This window comes from Pan troglodytes, chromosome 7 (assembly GCF_028858775.2).
Source record: "Pan troglodytes isolate AG18354 chromosome 7, NHGRI_mPanTro3-v2.0_pri, whole genome shotgun sequence".
Lineage (NCBI taxonomy): Eukaryota > Metazoa > Chordata > Mammalia > Primates > Hominidae > Pan > Pan troglodytes.
In genome coordinates, this window is record NC_072405.2 from 30,564,331 (window position 1) to 30,582,697 (window position 18,367).

At 47.5% G+C, this 18,367-nt stretch overlaps 1 protein-coding gene and 1 non-coding gene across 2 annotated transcripts; one reads left to right on the plus strand and one right to left on the minus strand.

The window, feature by feature from the left end:
- Positions 1-10,199: 10,199 nt before the first annotated feature.
- MIR320A (microRNA mir-320a) lies at positions 10,200-10,280 on the minus strand. The gene has a single exon (NR_035739.1). It is a non-coding gene; the product is annotated as a microRNA mir-320a (primary transcript).
- A 38-nt stretch (positions 10,281-10,318) lies between these two features.
- Positions 10,319-16,395, plus strand: POLR3D (RNA polymerase III subunit D). Its single transcript, XM_001155075.8, has 9 exons — positions 10,319-10,420; positions 10,682-10,851; positions 12,454-12,497; positions 13,086-13,237; positions 13,382-13,506; positions 13,711-13,879; positions 14,274-14,539; positions 15,303-15,455; positions 15,624-16,395. Exons 2-9 carry the CDS (start codon positions 10,687-10,689, stop codon positions 15,744-15,746), a joined length of 1,197 nt encoding a protein of 398 aa, XP_001155075.1. The 5' UTR covers positions 10,319-10,420; positions 10,682-10,686; the 3' UTR covers positions 15,747-16,395.
- Positions 16,396-18,367: the final 1,972 nt, after the last annotated feature.

The window sequence follows — 18,367 nt, forward strand, 5'->3', positions numbered from 1 at the left end:
GTTGCCCAGGCTGGTCCCAAACTCCTAAATGCAAGCAATCCACCCGTTTTGGCCTTCCAAAGTAGTTGGGATTACACAGGTGTGAGCCACCACACCCAGCCAATACGTGTATAGAATTTATTAACAAAAATAGAATGAAAGAATGCTGTTTTGTAACCTGCTTTTTTCACTTACCAATATCTTTTCTGTTCATCATATAACTTTTTTTTTTTTTTTAGACAGGGTCTCGCTCTGTTGTTCTGTCTCCCAGAACCTGGGAGGTGGAGGTTGCAGTGAGCCAAGATCACACCACTGTACTCCAGCCTGGGTGACAGGGTGAGACTCCATCTCAACAACAATTTTTTTTTTTTTTTTTTTTTTGTAGAGACAGGCTCTCACTATGTTGGTCAGGCTGATCTCCAACTCCTGGTCTCAAGTGATCCTCCTGCCTCGGCCTCTCAAAGTGCTAGGATTACAGGTGCGAGCCACCATGCCCAGCTGATCAACTCCATTTTAAAAAGGTGGAGGGTGGGAAAGAGGACTCAGGCCATAAGTAGTAAAACTAGTTAGTATTCAAATTCAGGTCTGTCTGAGTACCAAGGCCAGATTCCTCATGGTAGAAAGATGCATAGCAAATATAGAGTCTGATGTAACAGAGAATGAGACTATAAGCAAAACATATTTACAGTCTTAATATTGCTTATGCACTTTATAGATTTAAAATGTTTATGTGTATTTCCCTATGGCTGAACTCAGTGTGGGGATCCGGTGAGCCAATGAATGCACATACATCCAGGTAGTCCATGGAAACCACTTTTGTCATTTACATGTGTTTACAATGACAAGAGTGGGTAATGAGTATTTATAAGAACTACATGGATTTCTCAGTGCTTATTTCCTTTTCTTCTCGATATTATGTTTACACAACCTACAACCTTCACTGGTCATCTATTTTAATGAAGAGCATTAACCTAATTCTAAAAACATTTACTAAACTAAAGAAAAAGTATTTTATGGCTGGGTGCAGTGGCTCATACCTGTAATCTCAGCTCTTTAGGAGTCTGAAGTGGGCAGATCACTTGAACCCAGGAGTTCGAGACCAGTCTGGGCAACATGGTGAAACCCCGTCTTCACAAAGAGTACAAAAATTAGCTGGGCATGGTGGCATGGGCCTATAGTCCCAACTACTCTGGAGGCTGAGGCAGCAGGATTGCTTGAGCCCAGGATTTGGAGGCTGCAGTCAGGCATGATCGCATCACTGCACTCCAGTCTGGGTGACAAAGTGAGAACCTGTCTCAAAGATATATATATTTTAGATTTTGTAGAAAACTTAAATATTTAACCACTTTAAGACATGGGAAAATGCTGAATTATATTAAAGGACTCAGACAAACTACAGAAGAGACACTGAGAGAATGTTGGAGGGATAAAAGGAACTTCAAGAGAAAAAGATCAAGAACAATGATGAAAGAGAATCGTAAGTAGAAGGACTCATATAGAACCTCAGTACTGGAATAGTCAGTAAGTTATACCCAAAGTGGAAGAACATGATGCAGGAAATACGGAACACCACTGCGCACTGCTTGGCAAGGTACCAGGACAAGGCCAGGCGCGGTAGCTCACGCCTGTAATCTCAGGACTTAGGGAGGCTGAGGCAGCCGAATTGTCTGAGGTAGGAGTTCGAGACCAGCCTGGCCAGCATGGCAAAACCCTGTGTCTACTAAAAATACAAAAATTAGCCAGGCGTGGTGGCGCACGCCTGTAGTCACAGCTACTCAGGAGGCTGAGGCAGGAGAATCACTTGATCCCGGGAGGTGGAGGTTGCAGTGAGCCAAGATCGTGTCCCTGCACTCTAGCCTTAGCGACAGAGCAAGACTGCCAAAAAGAAAAAAAAAGAAAAAGAAAAAGAAAGAAATACCAGAAGAGTGTGACATATTGAATACAAGCGATCGCCATGATGAAGCGCCTTCCCTCCATGCACCCAAAATTTGCCACACTGACTCTATTAAGAGTCACTGACAGAAGAACCTATAGAGAAGACATGAAAATACAACTCACAGATGGCTTTGACATCAGTGGTGCCAAAATTCAATTACCTTCTGGAAACAATCTACTCATTTTTCTAATGCACATCCAGATTTTCTAGTTGATCTCATCACAAATTGGAATTCAATCATCCATTTAAAAAAATTCACTGAGTGCTTATCTATGTATCAGGCACTGTTTCAGGCAATGAGGATCCTGCAGTTGTAGGCAGGGAAAGGAGAACAAACAAACAAACAAAAAATCCCTGCTCTCATAGGGCTTACATTCTGGTGGGGGAAGACAGATAATTAAATAGGTAAGTGAATAAATAAACAAACTTTATAGTCTGTTGGGTGGTGATAAATGCTCTAGAGAAAAATAAGTCGGTAAGTAGAGATAGGAAACATCATGGAGAAGTCGGGAGTTATGATTTTAAATAGGGCCATCAGAGGAGGACTCTTTGAAAAGGTGACTTTGGTACACAACAAAACAAAACAAAACAAAACAAAACAAAAAAACACCTGATTAAAGGATGGACGGGAGCCATGCAGAATTTTGTGGAGGAAGGGCATTCCAGGTAACAGGTGCAGGGGCCCTGAAGCAGGATGTTGCCTGATATAGTCCAGAAACAGCAGGGGGAGCCAGTGTGCAAGGAGTTGAGACTAGAGAAATGGTGCAGGGAGAGATTGTGCAGGGCCGTGGCGCAGGCCGTTCTAAGTCCTCTGATTTTGACTCTGAAATGGGAAGCCATTGGGAAGTTTAGAGCAGAGATGTGACCTAATGTGAAACATGTCAGTTGCACTATGTGGAGACTAGACTTGGAGGATTCAGGTGGAAGGAGGCCAATTAGGAGTCAATTATAATAATCAGCAATAAATGATGGTGGCCTGGACCAAGGTGGTGAGAAGTGGGAAGATCCCGGATGTACGTCGAAAAGCTGATATGTTAGAAGTAGTGCATGGGAGAGAGGAGTCAAGAGTCGCAAGGCTGGGTGCAGTGGCTCAAGCCTGTAATCTCAGCACTTTGGGAGGCTGAGGTGGGCAGATCACTTGAGACTCAGGAGCTCAAGACTAGCCTGGGCAACATGGTGAAACTCCAACTCTACAAAAAATAAAAAAAATTAGCCAGGCATGGTGCGGCATGCCTATAGTCCCAGCTACCTGAGAGGCTGAGGTGGGAGGATCACTTGAGCCCGGGAGGTTGAGGCTGCAGTGAGCCGAGATCACGCCACTGCACTCCAGCCTGGGTGACAGAATAAGAAAGATCCTGTCTCATAAAAAATAAAAAATAAAAATAAAATAAAAATAAAATTAAAAAAAAACCTGCAAGATTTTTAATCTGAACAACTAGCAGGATGCAGTTACCATTTACTGAGCTGGGGACCACTTTGGAGAAGTAGTTTGAGGAGCAAGATCAAAAAAGTGTGGATATGGCCAGGTGCAGTGGCTCACACCAGTAATCCCAAAACTTTAGGAGGTCGAGGCAGGTGGATCACTTGAGGTCAGGAGTTCGAGACCAGCCTGGCCAACACGGTGAAACCCCATCTCTACTAAAAATACAAAAATTAGCTGGGCATGGTGGCAGGTGCCTGTAATCCCAGCTACTCAGGAGGCAGAGGCAGGAGAATTGCTTGAACCTGGGAGGCGGAGGTTGCAGTGAGCGGAAATCACGTCACTGCACTCCAGCCTGAGCGACAGGGCAAGACCCTGTCTCAAAAAAAAAAAAAAAAGTTTGGATGTGTACATAGGTTTCGAGATGCCCAGCAGACATCCAGCTGGAGGTGCGGAATAGGCAGAGACACATCAGGAATTCAGGGAGCACTGGACTGGAGGTGAGCCCTTAGGAGTGATCAGCATACAGTATACTTGAAGCTGAGAAACTGAACCATTGTCATGGGAGTTAGTATAGAGAAAATAGGAAAGAATTCCAAGGACAGAATTCTTTTTTTTTTTTTTCTGAGATGGAGTCTTGCTCTTGTTGCCCAGGCTGGAGTGCAATGGCACAATCTTGGCTCACTGCAACCTCTGCCTCCCAGGTTCAAGCGATTCCCTGCCTCAGCCTCCCAAGTAGCTGGGACTGTAAGTGCACATGACCACACACGGCTAATTTTTTGTATTTTACTAGAGATGGGGTTTCAACATGTTGGCCAGGATGGTCTCGAGCTCCTGACCTCGTGATCCGCCCACCTCGGCCTCCCAAAGTGCTGGAATTACAGGTCTGAGCCACCGTGCCTGGCCCCAAGGACAGAATTCTGGAGTTCTCTAACATGTAAGGGTCAAGGCGATAAGGAGGAACCAGCAAATGAATGACCTGCAAAATGATGCAAATAAACAAGGACAAATTACACAGAGAACATGTAATAGCTTGAACTTGGATAGCGTTCTCATACCTCACATTCCTTTTACTCTACCAATACATATGCAAAACAGTTTCTGATTCATTTTCAACGCCCATGAAGAATTCACAGGAGGCCGGGCGCCATGGCTCATGCCTGTAGTTCCAACACTTTGGGATGCCCGAAGGGGGCAGATCGCTTGAACCCAGGAGTTTGAGACCAGCTTGAGCAACATAGTGAGATTCCATCTCTACAAAATAATTAAAAATTAGTTGGGTATGGTGGTGCACACCTGTAGTCCCAGCTACACGGGAGGCTGAGGCAGGAGGATCCCTTGAGCCCAGGAGTTGCAGGCTGCAGTGAGGTATGATTGTAGCTGTGAATAGCCACTGTACTCCAACCTGGACAACACAGCAAGACCCTGTTTCAGGAAAAAAAAAAAAAAAGGCCAGATGTGGTGGCTCATGCCTGTAATCCCAGCACTTTGGGAGGCTGAGGCGGGTGGATCGCCTGTGATCAGGAGTTCAAGATCAGCCTGGCCAACGTGGTGAAACCCCATCTCTACTAAAAATACAAAAATTAGCCAGGCGTAGTGGCACGCACCTGTAATCCCAGCTACTCAGGAGGCTGACGCAGGAGAATCGCTTGAATCCGGGAGGCAGAGGTTGCAGTGAGTAGAGATCGTGCCATTGCACTACAGCCTGGGCAACAGAGCAAGACTGTCTCAAAAAAAAAAAAAAAATTCACAAGAACAGATTTTTGACAGAATCTGTTATACCTTCTAAAACCTGCATTTAGACCCAGAAAACTGTATTTGTTCTCAAGAGTTTATTAAATTACAATGAGATTATTGTCTTTATTATTATATTTATGAAAATAAAATGTTATTAATAACAAACTAAGCTCAGCTGGGCACAGTGGCTCACGCCTGTAATCCCAGCACTTTGGGAGTTCGAGGCGGGCAGATCGATTGAGCCCAGGAGTTCAAGACCAGCCTGGGAAACATGGCAAAACCCTGACTCTACCAAAAATAGAAAAATTAGCCAGTCTCAAAACCCGGTCTCAAAATAAATGGATAGATAAAAATATTAAAAGAACCTGTGTAAAATATCCCAATTTAAAAAAATCTAAATGCATAGAAAAATGACTTCAAGTATGTAAAACATTTGATGGGATAATAATGGATAGCTTTTTCTTCTCAGTGCTTTTTAAATTTTTCCAAATTTTCTAAAATGAATGAGTGTATTTTTATAAATACAAAATAAGCCAGGTGTGGTGGCTCATGCCCGTAATCCCAGCACTTTGGGAGGCCAAGGCAGGCGGATCACAAGGTCAGGAGATCGAGACCACCCTGGCTAACACGGTGAAACCCCGTCTCTACTAAAAATACAAAAAATTAGCCAGGCATGGTGGCGAGCGCCTGTAGTGCCAGCTACTCAGGAGGCTGAGGCGGGAGAATGGCGTGAACCCGGGAGGTGGAGCTTGCAGTGAGCCGAGATTGCACCACTGCACTCCAGCCTGGGCAACAAAGCGAGACTCCGTCTCAAAAAAAAAAAAAAAAAAAAAAAAAAACTAAAAAAGCTACTACCTGGTGAACTTCAAAGCCCAACAGAATGAAATCAAAGCTATTTCATCCAGTGCTCTAATTAGAAGCTAAGGGCTGGCCGGGTGTAGTGGCTCACGCCTATAATCCCAGCACTTTGGGAGGCTAAGGTGGGTGGATCACCTGATGTCAGGGGTTCGAGACCAGCCTGGCCAACATGGTGAAACCCCATCTCTACTAAAAAAATACAAAAAATTAGCCGGGTATGGTGGCACATGCCTGTAATCCCAGCTACTCAGGAGGCTGAGGCAGGAGAATCGCTTGAACCTGGGAGGCGGAGGTTGCAGTGAGCCGAGATCGTGCCATTGCACTCCAGTCTGGGCAACAAGAGCAAAACCCTGTCTCAAAAAAAAAAAAAAAAAAAAAAAAAAAGAAGCTAAGGGCTGCTGCGTGTAGCTCTGTAGGGAACAGGAAAAGGGTATTGGTTTGGTTTGATTATTGTAAAATCAACATGAAGAAAGAAGTTGAAAAGGATCTGTTTAGAAAACAACATAACAAAATATTAATATATTAGTAAATTGGCAAACAAAGTTTTAAATTTTAAAAGCCAATACTCAAAAGGATGTGGCCAAAAAATTATATATTCTCTTTTTTGTTTTTTTGAGACAAGGTCTCCTCTGTCTCCCAAGCTGGACTGCAGTAGCACAATCAAGGCTCACTGCAGCCTTTGACCCCTGGGCTCAATCGATCCTCTCTCCTCAGCCTCCCAAGTAGCTGGGACTACAGGTGGGTGCCACCAAGCCCTAAAATTATATATTCTTATATACTACCTCTCTCTCTCTCTCTCTGTGTGTGTGTGTGTGTGTTTACACACACATTAATTTCGGAGTCAATAAAAGTTGTTTTTTGTTGTTTTTTTTTGAGACGGAATCTTGCTCTGTCTCCCAGGCTGGAGTCTACACTCCAGCGCAATCTCGGCTATCTGCAATCTCCGCCTCCCGGATTCAAGCTATTCTCCTGCCTCAGCCTCCCAAGTAGCTGGGACTACAGGCACATGCCACCACGCCAGGCTAATTTTTGTATTTTTAGTAGAGACGGGTTTTCACCATGTTGGTCAGGCTAGTCTTGAACTCCTGACCTCGTGTTCTGCCCACCTTGGCCTCCCAAAGTGCTGGGATTACAGGCGTGAGCCACTGTGCCCGGCTCTTTTTTTTTTTTTTTTTTTTTTTTGAGACGGAGTTTTGCTCTTGTTGCCCAGGCTGGAGTGCAATGGCGCGATCTTGGCTCAATGCAACCTCCTTCTCCCAGGTTCAAGTGATTCTCCTGCCTCAACCTCCCAAGTAGCTGGGATTACAGATGCCCGCCACCAGGCCTGGCTAATTTTTGTACTTTTAGTAGAGACAGGGTTTCACCATGTTGGCCAGGCTGGTCTTGAACTCCTGACCTCAGGTGATCCACCCACCTCAGCCTCCCAAAGTGCTGGGACTACAGGTGTGAGCTACCACACCTGGCCAATAAAAGTTCTTTAAATTCCAACGGTAGAGCAAACTTGGTGTTCAGATTCCTTCCAGGCTTTGACCAAAAGTGCACATGAGGGTCACTGCTGTGAGCCCAGGAAGGGTGTGACTGGGCACCGGTTGATCCAATGTGGCTATTCCAAGGCTGCCCACACAGCCTCACCCAGGAGTCCTTCAAAAGCCCACAATGTGTGTGTGTGTATATAGTGTGTGTGTGTATATACGTTTGATTATTGTATATACACACATTCTTAGTGTTGATGCATTTCAGCACAATCTTGTTTTTTTGTGGGTTTTTTTTGTTTTTGTTGTTTTGAGACAGTCTCCCTCTGTCACCCAGGTTGGACTGCAATGGCGTGATCTCAGCTCACTGCAACCTCTGCCTCTGTGGTTCAAGCGATTCTTGTGCCCCAGCCTCCTGAATAGCTGGGATTATGGGCGTGTGCCATCACGCCCAGCTAATTTTTGTATTTTTAGTAGAGACAGTATTTCACCATGTTGGCAAGGCTGGTCTGGAACTCCTGACCTCAAGTGATCTGCCCACCTCGGCCTTCCAAAGTGCTGGCATTACTGGCGTGAGCCACCACGCCCGGCCACACAATCCTTTTTGAAAGCAATTTAGCAATATGAATGAAGAACCATAAAATGTGCATGTACAAAATGGTACAGCCCCTGTGGAAAGCAGCTTGGCAGTTTCTTATAAAACTAAGGTACAACTACCATATGACCCAATGATTGCACTCATGGGCAATTATCCCAGAGAAATAAAAACTTAACGTTCACACAAAACCTTGTACATGTATTTTCACAGCAGCTTTATCCATAATAACCCCAAACGGAAAACCACCCAGATGTCTTTCAAAGGGTGAATGGTTAAACAAACCATGAATACTCTGCAATAAAATGGAACGAACTATTGATACACACAACTTGGATGACCTCCGGGGAACAATGCCGAGTGAAAAAAGCAATCCCAAGAAGTCACATACTGTATGATTCCATTTATATAACACTTTTGAAATAACAAAATGGCAGAAATGGAGAACAGATTAGTGGTGGGAGGAGGTGGGGGGAGGGAGGTGTGGCTATAAAAGGGCAACTAGAGGGATCCTTGTGGTGATGGAAACTTCTTGTATCTTGACTGTACCAATGTCAATATTCTGGTGGCAAGATGTTACTACTGGGGGAAAACGAGTAAACAGTACTTGGGATCTCTCTACATTGTTTCTTACCACTCTACATGAACCTACAATGTTCTCAAAATAAAAAGTTTAATTTAAAAAATGTTTTTAGAGATAGGGTCTTGCTGTGTCACCCAGGCTGGAGTGCAAGGGCTGGATCATAGCTTACTGCAATCTCCAACTGCTGAGCCTTTCAAGCGATCCTCCCATCTCTGCCTCCCAAAGCACTGGGATTACAAGCGTAAGCCACCATGCCCATCCCAAATATTTACTTAAAAAAAAAATCTTCTTTTGGCCAGTTATCCCAGGATGGGAAATCTATCCCGGGAATATAATCCAAAAGAAAACAAAAACAAAAAGAAAATCGAAAAAAAGCAAGTCGAATGTACCAGACATTCACTGCAGCATTATTTAAAACAGGGAAAAAAGAAACAATCAGGGAAATACTTAAATCATGATACAGCCACTGGAGAACTACGCAGTCTTTGATGTCGCAACAGAGAAATGTTATTTGAAAAAGGAGGATACAGGCCAGGCGCGGTGGCTGATGCCTGTAATCCCAGCACATTGGGAGGCCGAAGCGGGTGGGATCACTTGACCTCAGGAGTTCAAGACCAGCCTGGGCAACATAGTGAAACCCCGTCTCTACGAAAAATACAAAAAAAAAAAAAAAAAAAAAAAAAGAAAAAGAAAAAATTAGCCGGGCGTGGTGGCATGCACTTGTAGTCCCAGCTACTCAGGAGGCTGAGGTGGAAGTATGGTTTGAGCCTGGGAGGCAGAGGTTGCGGTGTGTTGATCGCACCACTGCACTCCCGTCTGGGCAACAGAGAGAAACCTCGTCTCAACAAAAAAAAGAAAAAAAAAAAAAAAAAGAAAGAAAGAAAAGAAAAGAAAAAGGACATGAAATTGTGATACAACTCTGTGAAGACTACTAGATACATTACAAAATTTTTAATAGTAGTACTCTACGTGGCATTCTGGTAGAAATGATTTCCTTTCCTCAAACTCCCCATAATATTGTTACATGGTTTTTATACGGTCTGGGGGATGGGGGATAACATTAAATGACACTTTTTATGTTAAATCACAAACGCTGGAGTCAACAAAAGTTCTTTAAATTCCTCCAGCAGTAGAGCAAACTTGGTATTCCAATTCCCTCCAGGCTTTGACCAAGAGCGCACACGAGGCCACCGCCTTCGTGATCTGAAGCGGGTGTGACTGGGCACCGGTTGGTCCACTGCGGCTGTTCCAAGCTGCCCCCACAGCCTCACCCCAGGACTCCACCAGGAGCACAGGGAAGGGGTCCCCGAAAGTGGGCGAGGTCGCTGCCCGGAGGTAGTGACCACTCCAAGGTCACCATGGAGAACCCGCAGACAGGGCTCGGTGTGGCCCAGGACTCCCCGACTCTTAAGTCCAGGTCTCACTCTCTGCGCCGCGCCGCGCCCCTCGCCCCATCCCGAGCAGCTACCCCCAAGCTCCCAGGGGCTCCGCCGAGGCGAATCCTCACATTGCGGCGTGGTGGCCGACAAGACCCGGGACCCTGATCTTGGCGCCTCCACGCCACCGCCCGGAGGCCAAGACCCCCAAGCGCCGCAGCATAGCGTAGCCCAGACCAGTCACCTCATCCTTTTTCGCCCTCTCAACCCAGCTTTTCCCGACTCCGGGAAGAACCGGGAAGAGAAGGCGGAGAGGAGCGAAGCGCCGCCTGATAAATACTGTGGCCCAGTCCCGCCCCCCGAACGTCACTTCCGTCCCGCGCCAAGATGGCGGCGCCCAGGCCCTGCCACGCAGACTTCCGCCCGGCGCGGAGACCGAAGGCTGGCGGCGGGTCGCGTTGCAGGTGAGGTTGTGACGCGCGGTGTGGAGCCGCGGCCCGGGTGCGTCCCTGTCTGGTTCCTGGGCGGGGTTCCTGGAGAGGGCGTGTCGCGAGCCAAAGGCTCTCACCTGGGTGGTCCCGGGAGTCTCCCCACGTGGGAGGGGAGGAGCTGAGAGGCCACTGGAGGGACGCACCGACTGGGGGACCGGAAAGCAAGGGGGTGGGGTTCCGCCAGGGTCCTCGTGTCAGTCCCCTCTGGTGATCTCGTCGCCCCTTCTCTCCCAGGCAACATGTCGGAAGGAAACGCCGCCGGCGAGCCCAGCACGCCGGGAGGGCCCCGACCTCTCCTGACTGGGGCCCGGGGGCTCATCGGGCGGCGGCCGGCGCCTCCCCTCACCCCCGGCCGCCTTCCCTCCATCCGTTCCAGGGACCTCACCCTCGGGGGAGTCAAGAAGGTACCCAACGGCGCGTTTCTAAAGAAACTCAACTACCTTGAATTCCAAGCCCCAGGATTCAACTAATGTTTGTGTAGGACCTACTGTGTGTCAGGACTGTCGTTGGGCCTCAAGCCTACCCCTCTTTAAATTCTAGGGAGTCTGTCCTACCTTCAAATCTAGGTACTGAGTACAAGATGTTGAAATGACTCCCAGAGGTGGTTGAAGGGCAGAGAATCCTAATAAGTTAAAGTCGTTCAAAAGCAATTTGAACAGTGTTTATTTACTTTTATTGTGTGTTTGGACATCTTTAAGAAACCCATGAAAGCCAGACAGGCATAAACTTCGCAGTCTTAGAGGGTTCAGAATTCACCATCTCTGTGTGCAAACTTTTTATCTAGAGTATGATGAATCCTAGGCATGGCATTCGAGGCTCTGTGGCCTCTCCCGTGTGTATGACTGTGGATGTCAAGAGTAGCCCAGAAAGGGGTGGGGTCAGGATGACAGAAGAACAAAGCAGGTTTTGGTTTTGGTTTTGGTTTTTTTTGAGAGGAAGTCTCGCTGTTGTCCCCCAGGCTGGAGTGCAATGGCACGATCTCAGCTCACTGCAACCTCTGCCTCCCAGGTTTGAGCGATTCTTCTGCCTCATCCTCCTGAGTAGCTGGGATTACAGGCGCCCGCCAGCATGCCCAGCTGATTTTTGTATTTTTAGTAGACACAGGGTTTTGCCATGTTGGCCAGGCTGTTCTTGAACCCCTGACCTTGTGATCCGCCCACCTGCCTCGGCCTCCCAAAGTGCTGGGATTATAGGTGTGAGCCACCGCTCCTGGCCGAATAAAGCAGTTTTTTGTTTTTTTGTTTTGTTTTTAACGGAATCTCTTTCTGTCGCCCAGGCTGGAGTGCAGAGGCACCATCTCAGCTCACTGCAACCTCCGCCTCCCGGGTTCAAGCGATTCTCCTGCCTCAGCCTCCCGAGTAGCTGGGATTACAGGGGCCCGCCACCGCGCCCAGCTAATTTTTGTAGTTTTTAGTAGAGATGGGTTTCACCATCTTGGCCAGGCTGATCTTGAACTCCTGACCTCGTGATCCACCCACCTTGGCCTCCCAAAGTGCTAGGATTACAGGCATGAGCCACAACGCCCAGCCATAAAGCAGTTTTTAAAAACCTAACTTTGCCTTGGAAAATTGTGGTGACAGTCCATAGTCACCTGATTGAGAGTGTTGGCAGATCTATGGCCTTCCCTACTTAGGCCTTGCTGCTAGAGCTGTTCCCCCATGATACTGACTGGTCTCTATAGCAGTTTGAAGAGAAGAGGTGAGACCAGAGAAATTCCTTTGCTTTTAGAAGTCCCAGAGGATCTTCTTTCAGAGGCAGAACCTAAGGCTGCTGGTTAAAAGTGGGTTTTGGTGCCCCCTTCTATGTGTAACTCCACTGCTACCACACTATGACATTCCTCCTTTTCAGGCACATGTGTATCTATAAAACTGACAACACTATGGAATGTGCCAACGAGAGCCATGGTGGCCTTGGTCTGTAGAAGATGCCCTTTGGGAATTTTTATTTTCCTCTGTACTTTGGGGTCAGAACCTAACACATCAGTGACTCCTGTATTTTGCTTTCAGAAAACCTTCACCCCAAATATCATCAGTCGGAAGATCAAGGAAGAGTAAGTAGCTAGGCCTTCTGAATACTTGCCCCTTATTTACTTGCTCTGAATTTGGGGCTTTGGGGGAAATAACTAGGTTTGTAGCTCCAAAATTTAAATTTATATCTTTAGTTCTTTTCACTAGTGATTTTCAACCCTGGCTCCTAGGTGATTCTGCAAGCTTTAAAAAATAAATAAATAAATAAATACTGGTGTCTAGGGTTCCATCTTTAGAAATTGTGATTTAACTTGCTGGCAGTAGAATGGAGTGATTCTCTTTGTTGCCCGAGTTGAGAGCCAATAGTTTAAACAAAGATGTATCACACTTTCCCTGAAGTTCCTTTGCATTTCTGCCTTCCTGCTTTCAGTCCCAATGCAAACAAAAATCTACATTTTTGGACAAGAAGGTAAAGTAAAGCAAACTGAAAAAATCCTGCCTCATCAAGGAAGTGAGAAAAGTGCTAGAATTAGGATTGGATTCTGCTTCTCATGGTGTAATTATTGGCTCAAACTCTCCACTGTCTTGGAGTGAAGTGGTATGGGAGAGTAAGGCCAGATTTTGGAGACACAGTGAGTGAGTGGTTTCCCTTAATCCATTCTTTTTTCCAGGCCCAAGGAAGAAGTAACTGTCAAGAAGGAGAAGCGTGAAAGAGACAGAGACCGACAACGAGAGGGGCATGGACGAGGGCGAGGCCGTCCAGAAGTGATCCAGTCTCACTCCATCTTTGAGCAGGGCCCAGCCGAAATGATGAAGAAAAAAGGTATAAGGAAGGAATCAGTGAATTTCAGTTCAGACTGCCCAAGAGAAGGGCGAGAACAGTGGAATTTCCCCACTCCCATTTCCGTTTTCCTTGCTGTTGGCATCTTCCTTATCGATCCCTAGTGACCTGGGTGATTTCCCACAGGGAACTGGGATAAGACAGTGGATGTGTCAGACATGGGACCTTCTCATATCATCAACATCAAAAAAGAGAAGAGAGAGACAGACGAAGAAACTAAACAGATCTTGCGTATGCTGGAGAAGGACGATGTGGGTACCAGGAGGCTGGGGGGAAGGGGTTTCCTTGTGGCTGTAGAACAGGGCTTCTGGGGAGCCAGGTGAGGGGTAGAAGAGCTTACTGATGTCCTGGAATCCTGGGGAGCAGCAGGAATCTTTGGTTAGAAAGGGACTAAAGCAGACTTTGATCCAGGTGCATGTGCCAGCAGGCTGGATGACCCAGACTCTCTTTGGCAGTTCCTCGATGACCCCGGCCTGAGGAACGACACTCGAAATATGCCTGTGCAGCTGCCGCTGGCTCACTCAGGATGGCTTTTTAAGGAAGAAAATGACGAACCAGATGTTAAACCTTGGCTGGCTGGCCCCAAGGAAGAGGACATGGAGGTGGACATACCTGCTGTGAAAGGTACTCTGTCGGTTAACTTCTCATCTCCAATTCCATGGCTGCTCCCCAGGAATCCCTTGCATCAGGCATCCCTTGCATGTGCCCCTGACTGCTGCTCATGAGCAGGTCCTCCCGTTCCGGCTGTAAGATACATGAGCTGAACAAAGATGCTCCATTCTCCCTCGCAGAGGGTTCCTGTGTTGACAGGGAGCAGTGGGCCCAGCCTCAGATGTCCCTTTTTAGATAAGTCACGTGAGACTTGAACGTGTTGCCTCTTGCCCCTCTCTATAACTGGTGCCTCCTTCTCACTCCCTGGCTGAGTGACAGTGGAGCAGACAGGGGCAAAGGGCTGGTAACAGTGAGCTGGTATGGAGGGTGGTCACGTGATAGCATTCCATGTCTATCACCCGGGCAGTGAAAGAGGAGCCACGAGATGAGGAGGAAGAGGCCAAGATGAAGGCTCCTCCCAAAGCAGCCAGGAAGACTCCAGGCCTCCCGAAGGATGTATCTGTGGCAGAGCTGCTGAGGGAGCTGAGCCTCACCAAGGAAGAGGAACTGCTGTTTCTGCAGCTGCCAGACACCCTCCCTGGCCAGCCACCCACCCAGGACATCAAGCCTATCAAGACAGAGGTGCAGGGCGAGGACGGACAGGTGGTGCTCATCAAGCAGGAGAAAGACCGAGTATGCTCAGACAGAGGCCTGCGGGAATCAAGTTGGGGACTGGGAGGGGAAGTGGTGACCTGTAGTGGGAAGCAAAGCCGTGTCACCCTGGCTGAAATGGGACAATAATGGGTGGTTATTCTTGACGCCTACAAGAGCCATGGGGCTTTGTACCTCCAACCCCAATTGTGTATGTGTTGTGGGGGTGTGTGTTCACTTCTTATAAGGAAATATTTCAAACACAAATGAGAGAACATATGGCCAGGTGCGGTGGCTCATGCCTCTAATCCCAGCACTTTGGGAGGCTGAGACAGGAGGATCACTTGAGCCCAGGAGTTCGAGACTAGCCTGGGCAACATGGTGACACCATGGCTAATACAAAAATTAGCCAGGCATGGTGGCGTGTGCCTGTAGTCCCCGCTACTTGGGAGGCTGAGGTGGGGGAATGGCTTGAGTCCAGGAGGCAGAGGTTGCAGTAAGCCTAGATCACGCCACTATACCCCAACCTTGGCGACAGAGTCAGACCTTGTCTCAAAGAAATAAGAACGTAAACCGCCATGTACCAGAACTCAGCTTCAGCAGTTACTGATATTTTGTCCGTTTATGTATTTGTTTGCTGTGGGTTTTGTATTTTAACCATAGCAGATAGCCCTAGGAGAAGGCACTCTTTGGGGAGCTCATTTTGACCTTTGCTATGCCTTTTTCTGGGGGAGTAGAAGGGGGTTCATGAAAGATGGAGGAAAGAGCTCCTAGCCCAGTGTCCATCCTCTGGTTTTCTCCGCAGGAAGCCAAGTTGGCAGAGAATGCTTGTACCCTGGCTGACCTGACAGAGGGTCAGGTTGGCAAGCTACTCATCCGCAAGTCTGGAAGGGTGCAACTCCTCCTGGGCAAGGTGACTCTGGACGTGACCATGGGAACTGCCTGCTCCTTCCTGCAGGTAAGAGCCTCCTTAGGGCCAAGGAGGGACCCTTTCAGGAGTGAAGGAGGATTGAAGAGCCACTGCTAAATAAGGGAGGGGGTTTCTGGGAGTATCATGTCCCCATTCACAGCTCTACACGCCGGGCACGTGGTGGTGGTTCTCATCACTGTCTCTGTCAATTGGCAGGAGCTGGTGTCCGTGGGCCTTGGAGACAGTAGGACAGGGGAGATGACAGTCCTGGGACACGTGAAGCACAAACTTGTATGTTCCCCTGATTTTGAATCTCTCTTGGATCACAAACACCGGTAAAATGAGCAGATGGAGGAGGACGGCGCCTGTGCCCACGGCTGCTGCCTGCTTCAGACATTTTGTTCTTGAATCTGTGAGACCCAGAAGGGGCCCACTGAGCCCACTCACTCCAGCCTTTGGCAGCCATTGTTCCAGGTCCCCCAGGGCTTCCTCCCACAGCAGCTGTGAATGGCACAGTGACCTTCCTGCAGCGTGGAGATGGCACATCCTTGCTGCTGGGGACTTGGCCCTGCTATTTATTTTTGTATTTATGTCTTAATCTCTTCCACTGATGCATCCTCTAAGGGTAGATGGGGAGGGTCTGTGTGAAGGGGCTGGCTTCTTTTGGTGCCTGCTGGGTTGCAGGGGCAGGAAGCGTGTGGACTGCAGCTTCTGCTGGTGCTCCCCCCTTCCTCCTGGAGGCAGTATAGGAGAGAGAGCAAGGATTGAGTCTGAGACTTAAGCACTCGGTCCCAGCTTGCCAGTTCCTGGTTCTGTGTCCTTGGACAAACTACCTAACCTTTCTGAGCCTCCTATACCTCATCCGACACAAATGGGGATGATACCTACCTCCAGGGTTGGCGTGAGGATTCATGGGCTATTATAGATGAAAACTGCACAAGGCCAGAACCAGCAGGCACTCAATAAACGTTCATGTCCTTTTTCTCTACCTGAGTCTATTTTCAAACAAAATAGAGATTCTAAGTCTCCCAGAAGCAGCGACTAGAGCTGCTCCCGTCCCCACTCTTGCCCCTTCCTGCTTTATATCCCGTGCTCACCCTGGGCCTGATGCCCTAAATTTATGGTGTCAGACTGTTCTATGCCTTTTTCTCCTGGCTTCTGTTAGCCAGGTGCCTCCTGTGTGAGTTACCGTAATAGCTGCAGGTAATAGGAAGAAGTCAGAGACCCCTCCCAGCACTGTACAAAAGCATTTGGGGGACATGTTGGGCCCAGGACATGTTCCCTGCACTCTTTCCTTTGCAGTTAGTGCTCATGTATGAGCCGAAGTCATATATTGCTAACAAAAAAACTAAATCCTTCATAAGAGAAGTTAGGGATGTATTGAATAATGGCCTCTTTGATACTTGGCCGATGATGCCCACTTCAAAAACTTTGGGTTTCAGAGGCCTGCCTCTGTCTCCTGTCCTAGCACTGCCAGAGCCACCTACTCAGTGTTACTTTTTTGGGTCTGTGATCCTGTTCCCTTTACCAGGTCATTGTACTGTGTTGTCCCTGGAGGAACAGCTTCTCCTCTTGTCTTGACAGTAGGGCTGGGGTTTTCCCTGGTTCAGCTGGGGAGACGTTTGCAGGTTAGAAAAAGGTCTCATGCGGCAGCGTGTGTGGCTGTTAGACGCTGATGGCACAACTTCCCTTTGCTGGCGTCGTGGCACATGGCCTCTGGGACAGTATGAACCACAGGGGCTCAGGAAGAACCGCTTCCCCTCCACCCCCATCCCTGATTCCTAGTGGCCCCTTAGATTTTGGGTACATCTTCCTTCAGGCTCACCTTCCTTCTTTTCAAAGTTCCTCAAGCCTGTTACTCATTTGTCAATGCTGGGCTTTTCCTACAAAGCCCTCAACCTGCCCAGCCAGCAGCTGTGAGGCTGACTGAATATTTGGTGACCATATCACCCTTTCTGGTGCTGAAGCTCATGTCAGCTCCATTGGATAGTGTTATTCTGGGCTCTTCTCACTGTAGAGGACTGGAGCAGAAAGGGTTCCTTGGAAACCTGTGCTGGGAAGCCCTGTTTGGTCTAAGGCTAAGCTTTGGTTAACTCTGGGCTCCAGCCCTTTCTTCCTTTAAATAGCTGATGCACGGCCAGCAGGTCTCCATTCTCATCCTCTCTTTCTATTCTGTTTCTTTGGTTCAGAAATACTCTTCTGCTTTTTTTGGACGAACTCAATGGCCCGATGTTAGATATTGAGTATTTTTCGATCTTCTGTTTTCTGACCCTTCCAACAAAGTTTGAGGAAGAACATGTACTGCTTTCACGTTCATTGCGCCCATTCACATGTCTTGGCTTGAACCTTATGACTCCATATCAAAGTCCTCACAACCTGTCTCTAGATCCCTGATGCACAAATTAGGTCTTATTAATAAGTGTGGAAAAGAGAGGAGAGTCCATCTTCTTGGTCGGGCCCCTGAGGCATGCATTTCTACCAAGGAATATGGACAAATGACGGAGAAGAGCCCAAAGCCAAATTTATACATGAGTGCAAGTGGATGCAAATTTGTTGCTCCCTGCATCTGTGTATATGCTTTCTGTTAAATACAGAAAGAAGGAACAATAGGCTTGCACACTTTTCTAACTACATGTTTAAGTGGCAGAGTCCGGGATGTCGAGTCACGGTTGGGTTTGAATCTGACTCCACCAGTAACTTTGGTTGGAAAAAATCACTTATCCTCTTTAAGCTTGATTTTATTTATTTTATTTTATGTAAGAGTGAGACAGTAGTAGCTTAATAGGGTTGCTTTTAAATTAGAGTGAACATGAGGCATTTATTCGGTGCCAGACAGATAACTGCCTATAACAGGATGTGATCAGCACAAGTAACAGAAAATTAGCCTGATGGTGGCTTAAGCAATGGGAATGTTTATCTCACATAGCAAAAAGTCTGTAAATAGATGGTTCTAGAGTTGG